The sequence below is a fragment of the Scatophagus argus genome, chromosome 12 (assembly GCF_020382885.2).
Source record: "Scatophagus argus isolate fScaArg1 chromosome 12, fScaArg1.pri, whole genome shotgun sequence".
NCBI lineage: Eukaryota > Metazoa > Chordata > Actinopteri > Scatophagidae > Scatophagus > Scatophagus argus.
Genome location: NC_058504.1, coordinates 6,857,609 through 6,877,682, shown reverse-complemented (window position 1 = coordinate 6,877,682; position 20,074 = coordinate 6,857,609). Strand labels below are relative to the sequence as shown.

At 41.7% G+C, this 20,074-nt stretch overlaps 1 protein-coding gene across 1 annotated transcript; it reads right to left on the bottom strand.

The window, feature by feature from the left end:
* Positions 1–1,572: 1,572 nt before the first annotated feature.
* slc30a9 (solute carrier family 30 member 9) lies at positions 1,573–20,038 on the bottom strand. Its single transcript, XM_046407029.1, has 30 exons — positions 19,712–20,038; positions 18,977–19,003; positions 18,766–18,854; positions 17,672–17,741; positions 17,413–17,560; positions 17,211–17,265; positions 17,025–17,124; positions 16,606–16,860; positions 15,166–15,277; positions 14,572–14,703; positions 14,254–14,387; positions 13,062–13,208; positions 11,902–11,926; positions 10,928–11,077; positions 10,577–10,774; positions 10,287–10,334; positions 9,600–9,699; positions 9,215–9,307; positions 8,980–9,062; positions 8,574–8,632; positions 7,977–8,044; positions 7,109–7,267; positions 6,512–6,647; positions 6,389–6,428; positions 6,227–6,298; positions 5,662–5,769; positions 5,212–5,377; positions 4,295–4,424; positions 3,429–3,542; positions 1,573–3,304 (listed from the first exon to the last, which is right to left on the bottom strand). Exons 1-30 carry the CDS (start codon positions 19,964–19,966, stop codon positions 3,260–3,262), a joined length of 3,318 nt encoding a protein of 1,105 aa, XP_046262985.1. The 5' UTR covers positions 19,967–20,038; the 3' UTR covers positions 1,573–3,259.
* Between the last annotated feature and the right edge of the window lie 36 nt (positions 20,039–20,074).

Genomic DNA, 20,074 nt, shown 5'->3' with positions numbered 1-20,074 from the left:
GCATTCAATAATTAAACTCAAAGAGAACTACATGCGTTCCACTTTACTCTGGCCTTAAAAAATCCAGTGCACTTTAGTTTTTGGACACATTGGCAAGAAAAAGACTAATCCATGCGCGATCACATTCACATCCTCGCCGTTTTGTGCTTTTAACAGATGATGTCATTTATTGGCTGCCATCCAAGGGGTCAGAGAAACGCAGCGGCCGAGCAGCTCAGCTCTCTATGCTGTCATAGCCCTGTACAATGCTGCTTGAACATGATTAGACAAGGCAGCACTGTAAAGAGGCTAAAAGCGTAGAGCAGGGTGATGGAGATGATCATCCGCCATGGCGACTTTTCCTGCCTTCACACTTCGGGATGCTCCTGCACCTGTGTTGGAAACAGCAACCAAATCGATTTTAAAGAAAAAAACACGAAACACAAGCGGGTCGCAGAGCAAAAAGAGGTTAACGATGTTTGTTTGTTTGTTTTGTTTTGTTTGTATGGGCAATGGAAGGTGATTACATGCTGCATGAAATCTCTTCATCATAAAACAGTTCCTCACAGAAGAGTAAATTGGCTTTGGGATTTTGTAACCATAGGTTTCTGGTTTCTGATAGAGATGAGGGTGCATGAAAATCTCAGAGCCCAACTGAGCAGGTTTACTGCGCCCCCATCTGTGGGCTGCTGGAGACGAAAATATCAGAGAGAGGGAGAGAAAAAACAGGATGCATCGAAAATTATTGCAAAAAAGAGCTGCATTTTCACCCCTCTCGATAAACCAATTAATGACGGTGACAGCAACGATGTGATGGGCACAAGGCTGCGGAATGACTGGAGATGTGGTTGGTGACCAGCGCGTCTCGACGCATGTTTCCCTCATAAGAATTACCCAAATGCTTATTTTCCTCAATCAACGTGCACAAGCGACCCTTTCTTTCCCCACGCAGGGCAGACATGAAAGAAAACACGATGGGCAGTGGCACTGGCACAACTGACCTGGGGATGATATGACGAGACATGACACCGATACGCGCGCCCACAACACCCACAATGTTAAGACAACATTTAATGGTCAAAAACCTGCAATGGAGTTAGTCCGCATTGTCTCCGCTCTCCGGGCTCGGTGAAAAATTATTTCAGTCGAGTAGTCTAGCGTGGTCCAGCCGCGATGCCGTGCGTAATGTTTTGAATGGTCGGTCAATGCGCAGACTGGTTGAAAATGACTGTTTTTATTGACGTCAGCGTGCAGGCTAGTGCCCCCCCCCCCCTCTCTCTTATCCCTACAACTGCACCATCTAATGGACTTGGGTTTACATTCCAGTCAACCATCTGAGCTTTAAGCAGGAAACAGGCCTCACATCCGAACGCCGAGGCTTTAAAACGTGGCTCTTTTCTGTCACAGGTGGGTTCTTATGTTACTAGATGTTCAGTGGAGCCTTTTCCAAAACCCACTGAGGGTCGTTTGTTGGGGCTGCCATCCAGGTGGGAAGCTCGGAGCTCCTACAAAAGCGCTCAACATCTTGAGAAGACATGCTATACAATGAGGGGGCAAAAAACAAAAATAAAAAAAAATAAAAGACCACACCACTTGACAGAAAAGCAACATAATTTAATAAATTATTTTAAATTTATTCCAACTCCTTCAGCAGTGACAACATATTTATAACCAATGGGAAAATACTACACTATTGACACCTTGAAAAATATTCCTCCCCTGTAGATGAAATGACTTTGGCCCACCTCCTGAAGCAGAATACGACGTGTGTCCGGCAGTTGTGTCCCATAATGCAGAATGATGTCAACTGCATGTACAAACTGTACACAGTGGCATCCTCGTGACATTTTCATGCTGAATGTTTGTGGAGCTTAACACCTGATGAAACCTATGCAGAATACCAAAAGGTAAAGAAAAAAAAGGCAGCACACACACACACACACACAGAGCTGATCAAAGAAGAATAATCTTAATTCTAGAGTTCTGGGAATGGCCAAACTGAGACTGGTCTACTTTATCAAGATCTATGTGTGTGCTACCTCTTCACCTTTTTGGGTGCTGAACATTGGAATAATATGACTTTGGTTTAGCACCACAAACAAAGCAATGGGCAGGTGCATCCTTTCCAGCACTGATCTTGATGAAACCCGACTGATACACAACTGGTCCATTTGTCAGGCATACTTTGTTATCTCACAGCACTTATTTACACTTGATGCAATATGGCCAAATTTGCTTTCCTTCAGTATTTCATCTTTGGAACAGCACAAGCACTCCTATGCTGATGATTAATACAAGACAAAGCAACTAAAATCTGCAGAACATCAAAGTTTGGAGTTTGCAGCTGGCAAAGATAGAAATAAAATGGAAGAGCAGGGTACTACTGCCTATAATGTCACTTCTTGGCTTGTGTAAAGATGAATATGTCCAATAACTAGTAGATCCAGTGGCTCATTAAGTGCTACTGTATTTAACATCTGTTCACTCGTCAACTCTTATACAAATCAAAAGTCTTAATAACACCTTCAAATTTGCGTAGTTTTCTGTAATACAAATTAAATCTATTCATCATAAATGCTGTCTTTAACAGAGAACCTGCAGCAGCTCGTTGCCATCCTCAGTTCCTCAGTTTATGCATTAAAAGAAAAAAAAAAAGAACTAATATCATCTAGCAGTTAAATAAGTCTCATCTGAATATGTAGCTCTCGGGTTTCCTTTCTACTAATTAAGGAAACACTATCACTCACCGTGGCTCAAGCACAACTTTAAAGAACAAATGTAGCTAATGATACTGGTCCTGTTTGTCATGTTGTCATGATTTTCAGCCCAATTCACACACATTCAAGAAGGAATGTGACTTCAAACTAGCAACCATAAGACCAAACTGTCGTAGCTGTGTGTGTGTGTTTGTGCGTGTATGTGTGTGTGTGAACTGCAAAGAGATTTAAATTTCTACTGAAATTCAGGTTGACTAATGCCAGAAACAAACACACACACACCTGAATGTGAAAATGGATCTCTAGCAGGTTGAATTCTCGGTACAGTTAAGTGTGGCTGAAGCAACACAAAGAAAGCACGATGACTGCCCAGACACTGTCGTTGTATATGCTTGTCAAATATCGTACAGTAAGACTTGATGACTTGTGCGGCGATGGGGGTTCGCTTTACGGCGGTCAGGATGGGACGCAGGTTGCGGAGGTAGGCTTGGCCCTTTCACTTTTTGTCTTGTCGGTTCTTCTTCGCAGCGCAGGGTGCTCCCTCCGCAGAGACCCGTTAGGTGTTATAGTATCTCTAAGTCTACATGACGAACTTCTGGGTTACGTTGCTACGAAAGAACAGAACACAGTTACATATAAATATGCCTTGCAATTCCCAGAGTTCTCAGGACTTTCTGGATATATTGTAGAATAATCCAGGTAACAATGTGGACAAGTTTAATGTTCTCGTACCTTGAGTTCTTTCTCCAAGCGGTCCACTTCGGCCCCCAGGGTGTCGATGATGTTCTCTCCGTGTTTCAGCATGAAGCTCTCCAGTTCTTCGGCGGTCTTCACCTGCTGAATTTCCTGCAGAAAGAACAAAGCATGTGCTGAACTTTGTCAGTAAAGACCCAGGTGAGCAATACATGTGCAGGCTGGATACAGAAGATTAAAGTCCTAAACCTTTGCATAATACAAACATAACCTGGAGACTACATGTAGGAGCCATAATGACAGTGTTCAATAGTTAACTGAAAAATACTGTAATTCCCCTTTTTTGAGTAGATTGTTTGTGATCTCACAGTCACTTGGGCGTCAGTTATGATTACGCAGCCTAAGGAGCAACATAGTTTTTTGACGGTCTGTTCATGATTGAATCTTGTAGCTTTGTTTTTGCTTATTTAAGTAAAGGTTTTTGAACAGAGTTACCCGGTCAGAAGATTCATTGCTACCAGTCAAGCTTATTGCTGAAGGTTTGCTCAATAGTGGCAGTAAAGAAGATTACTGGACGGATTGCTGCTACACTACCTATTGTGACCTACTGTATGTTGCAGATAGCACTGCAGAATTCTTATATACTTAGTAAAAAGAAAAACCTGCTGAGGTTTAGTTCTGATTGACTTTGAATAACCATTTCACTGCATATTATAAATAACCATAAATGGCCCTCAAATGAGTAAAATACAATTCAACCTAAAACGGTGTTGCTTCCAATGTGACATCTGTTTGCAATGGATCTGTGAATTGGCGATTTGGTCCTTGGCAGTGAGCTGTTAGCAACGAGCACAGATTGATAGCGCGGTCAGAAAGGTCAACATATAAAGTAGCAAATGACTTACATTGAGGATTTGGTCAATGTCTTGTTTTTCCAGATAAGACCGAGTCACGACTCGACCATCAAAGTCAACTTCAGCCTTGAAGCGCACTTTACTCAGTCCCATATCAGTGGCCTTTACGTCATGAATGGCCCTGATAATAACATCAAGTGCATCAGGTTAGACAGGCAGTGAAACTATCCTACATTAACTTGGTTCGAGAACAAAACAGTCGACTTCCACAACACATAAACATAAAGTGTTAAAAATGTAAAGTTTGTTGCCCACTCATGTTTGTGTTAAGACTGAGACATTAAATTGGATCACTTTGCGGTGCTGTGTAAAAATGCACCTTAAGTTGTTTAGATGTAAAGACCAGCAAATACCAGGTGATCCACATGAATGTTATCCACTGACATTAGTAGACATGTGAGATCATGTCAACTGGTTCACTTGGTGGTATATGGAGTCGTGAATTGGGATTCAAGTGACTGATTTAAAACATGACATGAAGACCTGGCTTGTTGTTTTATAGCCGTGGAGGTGAACATGTGTATGTGGGGGCAGCCGTGGCCTAGAGGTTTGAGAAGCGGCTTGTGACCAGACGGTCGGCGGTTTGATTCCACCCCGGACTGGCAGGAAAAATTTGGGTGTGGTGGAGTGATTGATCAATCCTCCGCCTTGAGCATGATGTGCCCTTCAGCAAGGCACTTAACCCCACCAACTGCTCCCCGGGCACCTGACATGGCAGCCCACTGCTCCCGTGTGTTTCCCTGCATGTTGCATGTGTGTGTGTTTCAATCAGTGATGGGTTAAAAAAGAGAAAGAATTTCGGTGTATGTAAAAAGTTGAAGTCTTTTTTTTTTTTTTAATACAAGTATACATTGTTATACATGCATGTGTGTGCGCGCACCAGAGTGTGTCTCTGCTCATTTGCTGACCTTACAGCAGGATCGTTCTCCAGGAACTCTGTAAGCTTCTGTACACGTTCGGCCTGTATGGAGCGTCCCAGCAGGGCCTCTGTGTTAGTGTAGATGAGGAAGGCTGAGACGGTGCCCAGCAACGTGCCCACGCCGAGAGAACCCAAACTGTCATAGTGCGGGTTACCTGGGACAACACAGGTGGAGAGGGGAGAGGATGAGAATTTAAAAGATAACCGTAAAACTTACGTATCTGAGACTGAGTCAACACTGAAATTAGAAACCAGTAATTTGACACATCAGTAAAGAGAATAATGAATCAAAGTACAGATCAAAAAAGAAGACCAGCAGTAGTAATGTGAGCTCATTAATTGCATGGCTTAGGACAACAGAATAGACTGAAAAAGATTGTTTTCCATGCAGGTGTTGTATGGGAGCTTGTGAACGATGTCATCGTGTGTCTTTGAGTACCTGTGATTGATGTGAGCCCCATGCAGCCAGCAGCCAAAATGACTCCCAATACAGCAGCTGCATCCTCCAGCAGCACTACGTTAGTACTGGGGTCTCGACTCTGCATTACTGCACACACAAAACAATGCAAGATCGCACTTAACTACTGAATTTTCAAGAAATACATATCCACATAATAAAATTTATATTTGTCATCAGACACATGATTTTCTACTTTCCTTCATAACGTGCAAATAAACTTGGTCTGAATGATGCTGTCGGTACACAACGACAGAAAAACACCTGGTTTCATTTTACTGTAGCTTGAATATGACTTGGAAAAACATGTACATTTACACTCAAACATTTTGCATCTCAACACACCATCATACGTGATTTCAACAAATTCACTTCTATCAGAACTGATTTCCTCTCCCCTGCATCTTCACATTTTCCTGCAGTTTTATGTGGATGAGGACAATAAATATCTGCCTGATCAAATTCACTTTAATGCCAAATGTAAATGGCATACAAGGCATAAAGAATTTACATTCATTAACGACACAACAAATTCAGTTGTACAGACCATATTCATAAAAAGACAGTCCATTCTGGTGGGCGCTCTTCTTTATCTCATTGATGGCCACGAGTAATGTGGCTGAGAAAGGAAAACAGAGATGTTTCAGTACATAATGAAGCCTACTTCAAAATGTTATCAAAGATCAACGGTTTCATTTTTATAACCTACCTCCTTCAGACACCAGGGAGCCTGCCAAAATACAGTAAGCCTGCAACACGAAACGTTACACTAAATCATTAATATGCCTTTATGTGCAATGTATTACAGACGAAAGTCAATGCAGACACTCACCCATAACAAAGACTCAATTGGTTCTGGGTGGAGCAATCCCATGATGCCATGGTACCACGAGAGGCCTGCTCCCATCATAAAAATGCCCACTCCACTGATGAGGGAGGCAATGTAGCGCATGTTGGAGAAGCCATACCTGAAAAACACATATGGGACAAAATCAGAATCTATTCTGACCTTACAACACTTAGGCTAACTGACAGGCGACACACATTTACCCTCCGCACAAATGCTGTCTGCAGAGGACTGATGGCTAATTTGGCAAGCTTTTACATCTGTAATCTGTAGAATTCTGTTAACAGCCATCATGGAAAATACTTATACTTAAGCTGTTATGACATGTTACAGCATAAAAACAGTATGTGGTTTATGTCTTATGACTAATTTTATTATCAAGTCCACCACAGCTGAGGATTTCAGACTCCTGAGATATGGCTGCAAAAGGGCGGTTTTCTATTTAACTACAAGATATCCAATACTTGATGAAATGCACTGAAGATGACATGTGACTCTTTGGTCTTATGATGACCCATTTTGCTTTGCTCACACTGTTCTCATCATCTTTGTTTAATAGCACAGTAAGGTGTGGTTGCTTACGGGTGTCCAGCATCAGGGTTGCGGACTGACTGGCTGATCCCCAGGGCGAGCAGAGCCTGGTTGCAGGTGTCGGCCAGAGAGTGGATGGCCTCGGAGAACATGCTCGCTGATCCAGTGTAGACCCAAGCCAGGAGCTTGAAGAAGAAATTCAATCCATTGCTGAGGACAAAGAAACAAGTAGATGAAGCACTCGTAGGACAGCGAAAAGGTTTATCACCTAAAACATAACTGAATGGTTAACAGAAGTTCTGACTATGTTTAACTGATTTAACTCCCATTTTCTATTACTCAATGACTTTTTGTTTTTAAAGTACTTCAGCTTTTCTGATTTGGTGCTCCTGAATACAACCAGAGTGGACCTCTCCTGTACTGAGCAGCACTTAGCTAAATGAGTCCTGTGAGTGAACAATGAAAGAAACGCTTTGCTGTTCATGTGACTGCACGTGTCCTCTAACCCAATCACCCTAATTCAATAGGCAGAGACATGTGAGACATGGTTCCATGTGCTTCCCAGTACACATTTTACCATCTTCACATCATCTTTACTAATGAGTGATTTTGAAAAAACTACAGCTGAGAGCATTTCCTCAAGATACAACATCTATAGTGACAGTAATGCTACTGTGCACCTCGTCACTGTTTTGGACTTTTGCAACAAGCTTGTTTGAGTTCAGTTCGGTTTCCCCAAATGTTACACAGTGAGACTTACCCAACATACTGTATCTAGCAATCCTGCTGAGTACAGACTTGTTATTTCCTCTCTAAACAAAAACCTCCCACTGTGTGTGCAGCATCTCAGTAAAATCACTGACTGCACAAAAGTCTTTACAGCATTCAAAGGAAGACTGGTGAGAATATGAAAGCTTACATGCAAATAGCGACCATGACCACCTTCCCTGGCCCTTGCAGAAACGTTGTCCTCTTGCCCGATCGAGGCTTTGTGAAACAAAGAAAAAGAAATGTAAAACACATAAAGCATGTGGAATATGAAAAGTCTGCAATCTGGATGGAATAATTCTGCAGTTATCTTCAATGTACAGTAAAAGTAATTTAAAAAAATAAATAAATTAAAAACAGCCTTTGACATAATACAGACACGTTTGGGAATTTCCTGCACTGCTGTCAAAGTCAAACATACAGCTAATGTTGTCCAATCCAGCAGAGTATAGAATATACCATGACATACCAGAGAAGTGCGCAACACTACAGTCATTGAAATAACATCCACACCCTACAGTAAAGAGGGGGGAACTGCATGAATGACAGCAAATAATGACATTGTTATATAGATGCAGTGACCTTCCTGACAGGGACAAAGGTCACACAAGTACATCACTGGGTGTTAATAGGGCAACTTGGACATGGTGACAGGAAAGTCCACATCACTTCCTCATTCACATAGAAACGATGATTTGGAGAATCAATCACATTATCAAACAAAATGCTAAGCCAGAAAGGTACTAACCTTAGTGTTTCCCCAAAAGTCTTTGTATTCCTTCAACAACTGTTGATTCCGAAAAACATCTGGAGGTAAGCAAACAAGAGACAATGAGACTTGAGATCGATACCACTCTCTTACACGCCCATTAATTATGAAGTCAACAGACAGGTAGCTTAGCATAAAGAACGGAAACAGGGGGGAGGCCTAGCTAACCTAGCTAGGTGACTCCGTCTGAAAGATAACAAAATGTCAAAAAACAAACATAAAAAGGACAAGTCTCAGTTTAATGGAAGGGTGTCGGACTGTTACTGCTATCTAACTGTTGGGTACTGGGCAAGTGCTCAGAATCAAGTAAAAGTCCAGGATATAACCCCCCTGCCCCCCAATAAAAATAGCAGCATGTCATGAATAGGGAAAAATATAAACCTACTCTCTTGGTACTCTCTCTCCGCCTGTTTCCTGAGATTTCTCTCTCGGGCCAGAGCTTCATTGCTTCCCCATACGTCCATTGCTCTAATAGTCACAGACAGAAATGAATGACTCAACAAAAGTTAGAGAGCACATCAATGAAAATTGGTTATTTGAGCAATAACTTGTTGGAGGGCATGTGAGGCTTTATTCTTAACATCTCTTGAGCTGTAAAACAAAAGGGTGTAGAAACTAACTTGGCCTCCACGTCTGACCGCAAAAAGACAGTGAAAGCCTCTGTGTCATCGTGGGGGCTGCGTCGTCTGATCTTTCGAAGCTGTTCCAGATCACTGTAGACATGCAAGGGAAGGGTGTCAGACAAAGACTCAGGAGGACCTGCGTTAAACGATGTTAGGCAGTCTTACATCAGCTAATCACAACAGCACGTTTACTTATTAACTCAAAGAATTTGTGCTGTGGTCTGCCAGCTTCATCCAGCTGCATCTCAGCTACTGCTGAACACGGTTACACTGAACAGACAAATAAAATGTCTAATACAATCAATTCACCTCAATGATGCAGTACAGCTTAAGAACATTTAACACAACACAGAACACAGTTAGTCTGAGGAACAGAAGTTACCTTGGTTTGAGACAGAACTCATTCATGGCTCTGACTGCAGTGATAAAATTGTTCTGAGTGTACTTGGGTCCATACTCCCTTTTCTTCAGGACTGCCCGAACTGCACATGACAGCAGAGGCAAATTATGATTCAGGGGTTTCATCTGCATTCATTAGCGCCCATTCCTGTGCAAGCCACCAAACTACACCAACATTCTGAAGACGCATAAATATTAGGTACATCAAGAGTCTCATCTAAAACCTGTTTCATGGGAACCGTGCTGTCCATAGGCAACAGCAGCCAAACAGTAACTACTGATTCAAGTCCAGTTGGCCACTTTATCGTATGAATTTGTGATTAATGAACAAATGAATGAAATATTTTAACTTACATTGTGCTTTTCACAGCAGAGCTGTCTCTAAGACAGCTTACACACACGCACTAAATGTGTGCAGTGTTGTTCAAGTGGGAGACCCATGTGAGAATTTACTGCATGTTGTCATGAGTAGGCAAACAAATCAATTACAAATTAATAATATGCAACAGTTAAGATCAGTGTATATGATGGAATAATAGCATTAGAATGTTCTAGAGGCCAGCCAAAGTTTTCTCAAAACTATCTCTTCTGGACACACCCCTAGACCCCCGCAAGCTGGCAACTCCTCATCCTTTTGGTAAGCCCTGCATGCAAAAATGTTGTTCATTACCTTTCACTTGGATTGCCTCAGCTTTGGACAGCACCTGAGGTGTTTTCCCTGTGTGAGTAAACATTTAAATTTAGACAGAGAAGCAAACCAAGGTGAATTTCTTCTGGGTGACTACATTTTTCACATCTCACATACCAGAACTATTTCCCAGTGCTTGTGTTAACAAGGGATGTAATAAGACAACAGTTTTAATAGGGAAAATTGTTAACATTCACATGCACAATACTATTCCACAGACATCAAATATCAGAACGACATCTTCAGTACAGTGAAACCTTAAAGTCTGTTACCTGATGCAGCTGGGGTTGCATTTGTACCAGCAGACAAGATGCTTTCTGCTGAAGGAGCATCACCTGATGCTGATTTAGGAGGACCGTCTGTACTGTTGCCAGAGGCAGAATAGTACTGCACCTTGCCCAGCCCTAAAGAGGCAACACGGCAGTCTGGAAGGCTGAACCATAAGCTATGTATGCCTCCATTCTGCCAACCTGTACAACAACAGTGTGGGAATAGCTTGTTTCTAATGTTTTACAGCATCGTAACACAAGACAACAGTTCGCGAGATAGCATTGTTGTAAGAATCGTGTTGGAGAGCAGCTGTAGCTGTAAGTAACGCCTGGCAACATTACCAGACTCCTCACCGTAGCAGAGCTGGGGTAACCTCGGGAACCGTTGCGACAGGGACGCCCTGTGCTGCAAGGAGACCCTGCAGAAGACATGCCATGGTCTGTGGGCCAGGCTGGGGAACATCCTCGCTGAAGCGGGGATCGGAACTGAAGTGCAGGAACTTCCTACGAAAAGTCACAGCTATGTTTTAGCTGTCCGTTGTCAATCTAACCCAATTGAGACAGATTAACGCCAAGACACCGCCTCTCAAGGCAACTCCATCAAGCAGTAACGTTTGCACGACTATAAACAAATGTTTAACACAGCTGACACTGTGTCTAACTGAAATGGCTGTCATTGATCATCATTTTGACAGTCAACTAATGCCTTTGCCGGTGGGCTACTGATAGCCTATGCTACAGCGATACCGGCCCCGGCGGCTATGGAACCACAAACTTAGCTAAGCTAGCTAGCAGTCTAGCGAACAGTAAGCTAATATCATTTTCCACCGAGACTAACACGTGTCGTGTAACATTTTAATTCCCTCAAAAACAACTACAACTAATTACTAAGTACAAGTAAGTTTAATCTGAAAGTCGGTACCTTTCTATGTTGATGTTTGCTCTGCATTATGTGTATCCATTTTCAGAACCTATGGCCAAACTGACAGTATCGCCGCTGTGGATCTATGGTAAGTGCTACAAACGTACAAACACACACACGTGACCTGTGACACTTAGGTGACGTTGACGGTCTTCTCGTGAGAGCGTATTCAGTTTCAACGTTTAGTCAGCTTGTATCGCGATATTTAATAAAACGTTGGGCAAACAAGGTCATTTTATCTAGCTTTTGTCCCAGTGTTCTTTATGAAAGGGTTTAAATGATATCTAGTTAAGGAGAAAGGATGGTAAAGGCCAACAAGAAGAGTACATAATCTGTTAAATATAAATAAATATCGAAATACTTTTGGTTAGACTACCCAAACTCCTTGAAAGTTCACTTTACTTACGCAAAATGGCTAATACCACACGAGTCTTTGAATAGGATAAAAAGAACTGTCAGCACATTGGTATCAAAAGCAAAAATACTCCTGCGTCATAAGGGCCCCTGTCAGATTATTATATAACTAAATTATTAGTGTTTTATTAACATCTCGACATTTTATTGTTGTGCAAACGGTCGTGACATAGCAAAGTTTTATATTTGATGTTGGAGAGTTTAATCTGTAATAATGCTTTACAGATAATAATGCTTTAATCTTTTTTTTTCTTTATAAAAGATTCATACACTTTGTATGTAAGCATTCAGAAATTTGGCTACCAAATGTAAATGTAGAGTAAAAAGTATAGTATTGCCTTCTTGAATGTATTAGAAGAAAGTACAGCACTTGAATAAATGTGTTTTAGCTACTTAAATGCTCTACATTATATCAAAATGGAAATATTCACCACACGTTCATCTAGATGGTAAGCATATACCCTGCATCATTGCGCTAGTTAAAAAACAAATAAATCACTGCTCATTACTTGGCAGAGGAGTATTTCTTGGGTATGAACACAAATACAACTCAGTAGTACTTTAATCATTACCCAGCCCATGTCAACTGCAGACAGAGACAGACGAGCATAAGTGTGTGAGCGTTACAACAGTCGGCGAAAGTAAAGAATCGCACCATTTAAGAAAAAACTGCAGGTTTATTGAATCTCTAAAACAGTACAATAGATATGTTATGACCCTGCATTGCTAGCAAATAGGTACCTTCAGGAGCAGCAGTGTTGTTGATATTCATCTGACAAATGACTGACAAATCAAACATGTACACTAGTAGAGAAGTCTTTTGACTTCCCTTGCCATCCATCACTTCCATTACATAATCATTAAAATGGAATCCAGAATATTCAATCAGTAATCAAGACCCACAGTACAGTTTAAAAAGGTCATAACTCGGTCTTGGTCCATTTAGGTAAAAATTTAAAAAAAAAGAAAACAAAACACTGCGCACGAATAAGGTCACTTAAGTGAGAGAAAATAGAAGTATGTAGTTTTAGAAAGCAAGTTATCAAGCTGATGCGAGAGTAGTACGGGTGGGGGGACTGACTCGGTCCTGGTGTGCTGGTCTGGGTTTCTGATCATATAGGGAAACAAGGGAGGGCATCTGTGTTTGCATTAACGCATTGTGACAAACTCCTCAGATGACGTGGGGTGAATGGCAATAGTCTTGTCAAAGTCTGCTTTGGTAGCACCCATTTTGATGGCCACAGCGAAGCCTTGCAGCATCTCATCACAGCCCAGGCCCTGCATGTGCAGGCCGACCACCTGGGGAGAAATTCAGCAGTTTTTACAAGAGCCAGACGCATCAAGGTTTTATATTGAAATCCATAGTAGCAAAGTTACTTTTCTATGTTAAAGCCACATCAGATATTTTATCGACCAAGATGACTTTTCACATTTCCACTTTCACGGACTTTTGCAGAGGCTGACTGCAAACATGTTGTCAGCCATGGTTTATATATCATGTAAGGGTGGAGAAACACTTGTGATTTCACCATAGTGAGAGCAGCAGAGATAATCCTGAGAATGAAAAGGCAATAGACACATCCCATATCAAAATCCGATGCATTGTGTGGGTAAACTGCAATCTGGGCATGTCGAGCTTCTCTTTGTGCACTGGCCATGGCAGATGGCCTTCACTGACCATGACAGATGGATTTCTCTCTGTCTGAGGGCTGATACAGTATTTGCAGTAAAGGGACTGAAGCTTCTGCATTTTAACTCTGACATTTACTGGTCTCATTTCAAACCTCATCTTGTCTATGCCTTCCTTAACAGGGAAAGACAGAAGTATACTGAATAACAAAAAGTGAGCACCGAAATTAAACTTAGACAGGATTTAAGATGGTTTAAAGGGTCTGATGTGTCCTGTGTGCAGGCACTGGGTTCACGTTATGAACGCTACTATCAACAAACATGTACTCTTGTGTATTCTTTTAATCTAATGTAATATTTTAAAATGTCTCATTGTTTTATTCTCTTAGCTTTATAAAAGCCATTCTGTGGACAAGTGTTGCAAATAAACATATCATATACCATATTTACTGAGGCTTTTTATTATTGGCAGCCACTTGAGCACCACAAATCAGATTTTTTTTTTCCCGAATAAAAATGCTTTTCCTTGTGAAATGGTTCAGAGAGGATTTATCCTTTCATTTTTAAAATAAGCCTTTAGAGAGAAGGCTGAGTGTGGTGTACTTTACTTTTTTTAATATCACTCTGACACACGCTCAGGAAAATAATTTCTGATCTATAAGGTTTTGCTAATATTCCTCCACCAGCTGTAATCCCAAGAGCAGAGGACTCCTACCTTCTCCTCCTTGCCCACACACACCAGCTTCATGATGCACTGAACCTTCCTGCTCGTGATAGCATGATACATGGGAGTGAAAGAAGTCTTGTAGATCTTCACGTTCTCCTTTCCTGTAGACCTAATGGCCTCCTCTGTGACAAACACAAATTGTTAAGCATCAGAAGTATAAAACTGGGACTGAATTGGGATTAATACAATATTTATATGTTGATGCTGTCATCCAGAGTAAATTACAGAGTGCAGAATGTCATAAGGAAACACAGGCTGTTTCAGTCATGGGAGCGTTGGGACTTTGACTATGAAACTGTTGTTCACCTTCTGTGAGGCCCACTGTTCCGATGGGTGGGTGACTGAACACCACTGTGGGGATAGTAGAGTAGTCCAACTTGGAGTCCTTCTTGCCCTCAAACAGTCTGTGTGCCAGCTTCCTCCCTGCAGCAATGGCAACTGTCCCAACATGCAACAATATATCAGGGCGCAACAGTAACTGTCTTAAGAAAACATTGCAGTTGTCTACGGAGGATAAAAAGCTCTATCCTATAAACCAGAAAAACAAGTACAGAACAACTGTGCTGTTTCAGTATTAAGTAACATGGGTGTTTCTGGCAGTACTGTAGGCATTTCTTTACCTACAGTACTCCTAATGGTGTGTGGACTTAAAACTGCAGCAGCAATTGCAGTATTAAGGACAACATGATTATGAGATCGATGTGTTTCCTGAAAAGGTCTCTTATGGATGGACACAAACAGCTTTTCACCCATCGAATATTAAAAAAAACTAAATGTAGAGACATAAAACTACTACTGAAGCCTTTAGTCTAGAAAACTTCAACCTTATGAGTCTTCAAAACCTATAATAGCCTGCCTTGAACATAAACATGACTATGAAGTTCTTAAGCAACTTCATACCAGGTGTAAGAAGAGCTTTGCCACAAACATCCCCTACTGCGTAGATCCCCGCTCGGCTGGTGTTCTGAAACTCATCCACAATGATATGGCCTTTTTCATCCGTATTCACATTCTGCAAACACAGAGAAAAGCGTCACATGCAATCATTTAGCTCAAACATGACATTAAGTACACACAACCGTTTCTCCCATTTCCTTAGAAGCATCTGAATTCCGCTGATAAGCTTTACAGATCTGTTGGGACGCTCAGTGAACATGAGGAAAGATAGTTGATGTTTACTAATCAGAAGCAGCTGATCTGATGACAGTGTGCACTTTTAACAAATAAAAGCAGCAGGCAGAATCGCTCTGGTTTCTGTCTAAAGCTACAAACAACAATGACTTGCCTACTGCTGCTCCTCCTACATCTGACTAAATGCGAAACAACGACTAAATGAAAAGCGTGATAATGTTTAACATGGACCGAACTCTGCAAACCCTCTCAAACTGGGCATGGATATCTCAAGGGGGCACAGATCACATACCCATCCCCCACGCCCCCACACCTCCTCAACAATAAAAACAGAGTCAGAGTATGTGGTAACAATCCGGCACAGACGCCCATTAAACTTTCTTTCAGTGGACAATCTGATAGCCCACTTCCCTAAGCTAAGCTGAAGTACTTTACTGTAAATAGAAGAGTACATTGACTTAACCCAGACTTAACCGCCCCTTTAATGTTATTAATTTTCCTGATAACTCTGAGCAAACAAGCATCTCTCACGTGTCAGCACTTCAGAACCTAACACATGTTCTGTGGCCGACTCGTTCCCAGACTGTCCCTGATCAGAAGACGATCTCAGGTCTGGTTTATTTTGGACTGTTGGATTTAAATTAAGAACCCTTCCATCCAAATTTCTCTTATTGGATTTAGCTCTTTCACAAAACCACATTTTTATTTGAAGGATTCTTATATGCTTAAGAAACAAAACTTCTAAATTATCTGCAGTGCTGCTGTGATCCACAAGGACAATCAAGCAGCCAGGATGAGTGTCACACAGGTGATACTGCACAGAGACAAACACTAATTAATTCCCTTTGAAGACAGACAGTGGTGATAAGATGTAGTCATCTGTCTGCGATGCCATTTCACATATGGGTACTGCATGGGATTTGCTTTCTTTCCAGCTGTCAAAATGGATCGATAAGGACAATAAAGCTTCTGTAACGGCTTACTGGGTGCCTGAATTTCCCTCGGGATCAATAAAGTATCTATCTATCTATCTAAAGATTTTTGTTATTAGTTTTACTTTTACAATATTAATTGTTCTATCTGTCTAGGAACATCTGCCTGTTTTTGCACTAATCTTAGATGTTATATGTTGTTACTGCTGCACATGTTGACATCCAGTTGACAATAAACATCATGAGAAGGCTGTTCATGAGCACAGCAGACTGTTACCATCTCGCCAATGTTCAGCCCAGAGATGTTAGGCTGCCTGCCGATAGCCCACAGAAGACAGTCCACTTCCTGGATGGTTCTGACCTTCTCCTCTTCGTTCTTCTTCTCAGGATCTTTGGTGACGAGCGTCACCTCCAGTCCTCTGTCTGTTTTACGCACAGACCTCACCTGAGAATTCTTCCACACATCTACACCGGAGTTTTGCAGTTCTTTGGTGCAGTTTGTGCTTATGAGGCTATCAAAGTTCCTCAGAACCTACAGAAAGAGAAAGAGAAAGAGAAAGAGAAAGAAAGAGAGAGAGAGAGAGAGAGAGAGAGAGAGAGGGTACAGGGAGAAACATGGATTTCCATTACTGCATGAATGCACACTTATGAAAATTTACCATTTAGTATTTATGTTCTGATCTATCCGATTCTCACTCCAGTCTGACGAATAATGAGGGATGTTTTGGACCCCAGGGTGGAAAGGATGCCTGCCATCTCCACTGCAATATAACCAGCACCAACAATCACACTGCGCCTGTCGGGAGAACAAAAACCAAAACCTTTTAATTATAGACAAAACTTTAAACAAGGCATAAAGAATAAAAAAAAAAAAAGACTTACTTTGGCAGAGTTTCAAGTTCAAAAAAGCCATCACTGGTAATGCCCAGATTTGCACCTGAAATGACCAGTTAACACAATATTTTGCACAACTTAATAACTTTATGAATGTAAACAATCTGCTCAGGCAGAACAGTGTTAAACATGAAGAGGATCACCATTTCTAAGTTAAGTCTAAGTATAAGTATAGTACAGTATGTCTCACCTGGAACTTCAGTGTCACTCAAAACAGAAGGCTGCCCTCCAGTGGCAATGAGGATGTGAGGCGCTGTATACTTTCTTCCATTGACCTCCACAGTAGGCTCGGGGTCGCTGGTAAACCTGGCATGACCTTGAATAGTTTGGATTTTAGCCTGAGAGGAAGAACATGTCATTATTTTTCCTCCAAATACTTTTTGCCTTCTTTCAAAAAAAAAAAAAAAAAAATAGAAGAAGGAAAAAAAAAGACTTAAATATGAACTTACCTTGTCCAGATTGTTGCGATAAATGCGATTCAGGTGGCTCACATAAGCATCCCTTTTCGCCTTGAGAGTTCTGCAAACAAAGGATATCATCAAATATAGGATGTTTTTTCTTAGTTTCTCCCACATTTACTCAAGTGGCGTTTGCCCCTAAACTATGTTCAAATGATGGATACAACTCAAATACAAATTCAGTTGCAGACTCAATAAAGAAAATTAAAAAATAATCCAGCAGCACTTCAGATTTTTCAGTGTACTGGCTTTGATCTGAGCATATTGATGACTCATTTAAAGGTTTAAACCAGGACACAAGTTCACTTATGTTATAAGACACCTGCCATGCACATGAAGAAGAAACTGTGAGAAGTGCTGAGCAATATTGTGCTGGGACAATAAACCAGGACAAGTAGACAAATAGTGGAGAGGGATGCAGATCGCATTACAACTCAGAGGGACACAGTGAGGTAGTGGGAGAGAAAATCAGCCATGGACTTAACCACCGGGGCTGGGACTGCGTAAAGACACGGGGGTTGATGAATGTCCTTTACGTCCGTCTCGATCAAAGTGGATAAACCTGATATACAACCACCACGCTGCATCTCCAGGTGTTGTTACTTCTGACATGCATCACTTGCTCTGTCGGCATGACGCTTTATTTTGCCGTTATGGTAGTTTGTCCAGCACAAGTTTAATTCATATCGTGATATAAACAAATTAATTCAAACATGGGACTGGCTTCTATTAACCCTCCTGTTATGTTACTGGTCAATTTGACTTGTAACATAACTGGGGGGTTAAAAGACACACATTATGACAAGCCAGCACTGTCGTTTGTTAGTGCATGTCATCCATGACCTAACGCTGCGGACGGCCACTCCTTGCAGACTCTTATCTTTAGCAATCATCTTGACTGAGCCATGCTGTGCACAAAGACAGAGAAGTGGGCTGAAATGAAGCAACAAAAGACACTACAGACTGAGAAGTTGTGCTACGAAACAGATACCAAACTGTACCAGGAACAACCATAACAGGTGTCATAAGAGCTCACTGTAGTTGCACAAAAGGTGAAAAAGACACCAGTGGAGTCTGTTACTTACTCCCAACTGAAATTGACATGTCCAACGTCAAAGCCGTAATCACTGTGATCATGGAGATACTCAGCGTGAACTGCCGCATTCCACATAACCTGGGACAGAAAGTAAAGGCACTGGATTGGTCATCTGGTGAATTTTGATGCACGTTAATAAGTTAGTATATCTCCAAGTTAAAACTCAACCTATCAAAACGTGAATGGGGAGAAAGTTTTACCTTCTTAGGGACGCAGCCAACATTGACCTGAAAAACAATAGTACAGAGCAAATCAGTTGAGCGTAAGCTTTATAAGCACAGGTTAAGCTCAAAAGGAAAAAAAAAAGAAATCTCTCTCAAAGTCTCTGTTCGCACAGTACATAATGTAACAGCCCTTTGTGTAAATTTAACCATTCATCATCGCTCGTTATCTGATTTGTGCATTCAGATTATTTCATATGAGCTTATTTCCTTCTTGACTGCCGAATTGGGAAACAAATCATACAAACTGCCAGCTCCTTTCAGCAATCAGCATGTGAGCACATGAGCTTGGTGACAAATCTGCAACTTCTCACTGACTTCCCTTCTGTTAGATCAACGCAATAGCATGAAAAGGCTTCCCATTACAACTGCCTTGCAGTAAAGACAACTGCGTCAGCATGAAGCACTTTCCTCATATGAAGCCCTTGGGCACAAAATTTTATCCATCCTAAAGGTTCCAGCTTTATATTTTTTATTTCATGGAGGAGTCAGTGAAGAGGTGATGGTTTTTAATCATACATATATGCTAAGACTTTGTTTCTATTACGTGCACTGAGTGTAGGGGAGTGCGTATGGGCTGTTTGTTACACACACACACACACACACACAAAATCCATAAAAGGAGTCCGGAGGCTTCGCAGTGGACCTGGCAAATGGTGTGCATGTGAAAGCTGCAGAGGCGATAGCTCAGTGACTGTTTTAAGTTTTACTCACGCAGGTACCTCCGAGTTTGTGACTCTCGATCACGGCGGTGGATGCCCCGAGCTCCGACGCTCTCCGAGCGCTGGCCAGACCTCCGGAGCCGCCGCCGATCACCAGAAAGTCGAACCGGGTTATCTCTGTTGCCGTCGGGTCTGAGGCCATGCTTCGGCGGATGACTGCGTGTCTGCAGGAAGACGAGAAAAGTCGTTTGCTGTGGCTAAACCAGCAGTGAGCTTGCGTCCGGGTTAGCTGGATTAATATTGCCATAACCAGGAAGCTCGCAGGCGTACGCGCGTATGCTGGGACACACGGGGAATGGGAGGGTCAAGTGAAAGCCACTGCTGTGTCATTATGAATTGCAACAATGGCGTGCAA

Coding starts and splice junctions, on each gene's coding strand:
- slc30a9 (XM_046407029.1), bottom strand. CDS start 19,966: ATGGCAATATTAATCCAGCTAACCCGGACGCAAGCTCACTGCTGGTTT. Junction 16,861..17,024: donor TCATTATTCGTCAGACTGGA/GTGAGAATCGGA, acceptor CTCTTTCTGTAG/GTTCTGAGGAACTTTGATAG. Junction 9,308..9,599: donor GAGTTCTGTCTCAAACCAAG/GTAACTTCTGTT, acceptor GCATGTCTACAG/TGATCTGGAACAGCTTCGAA.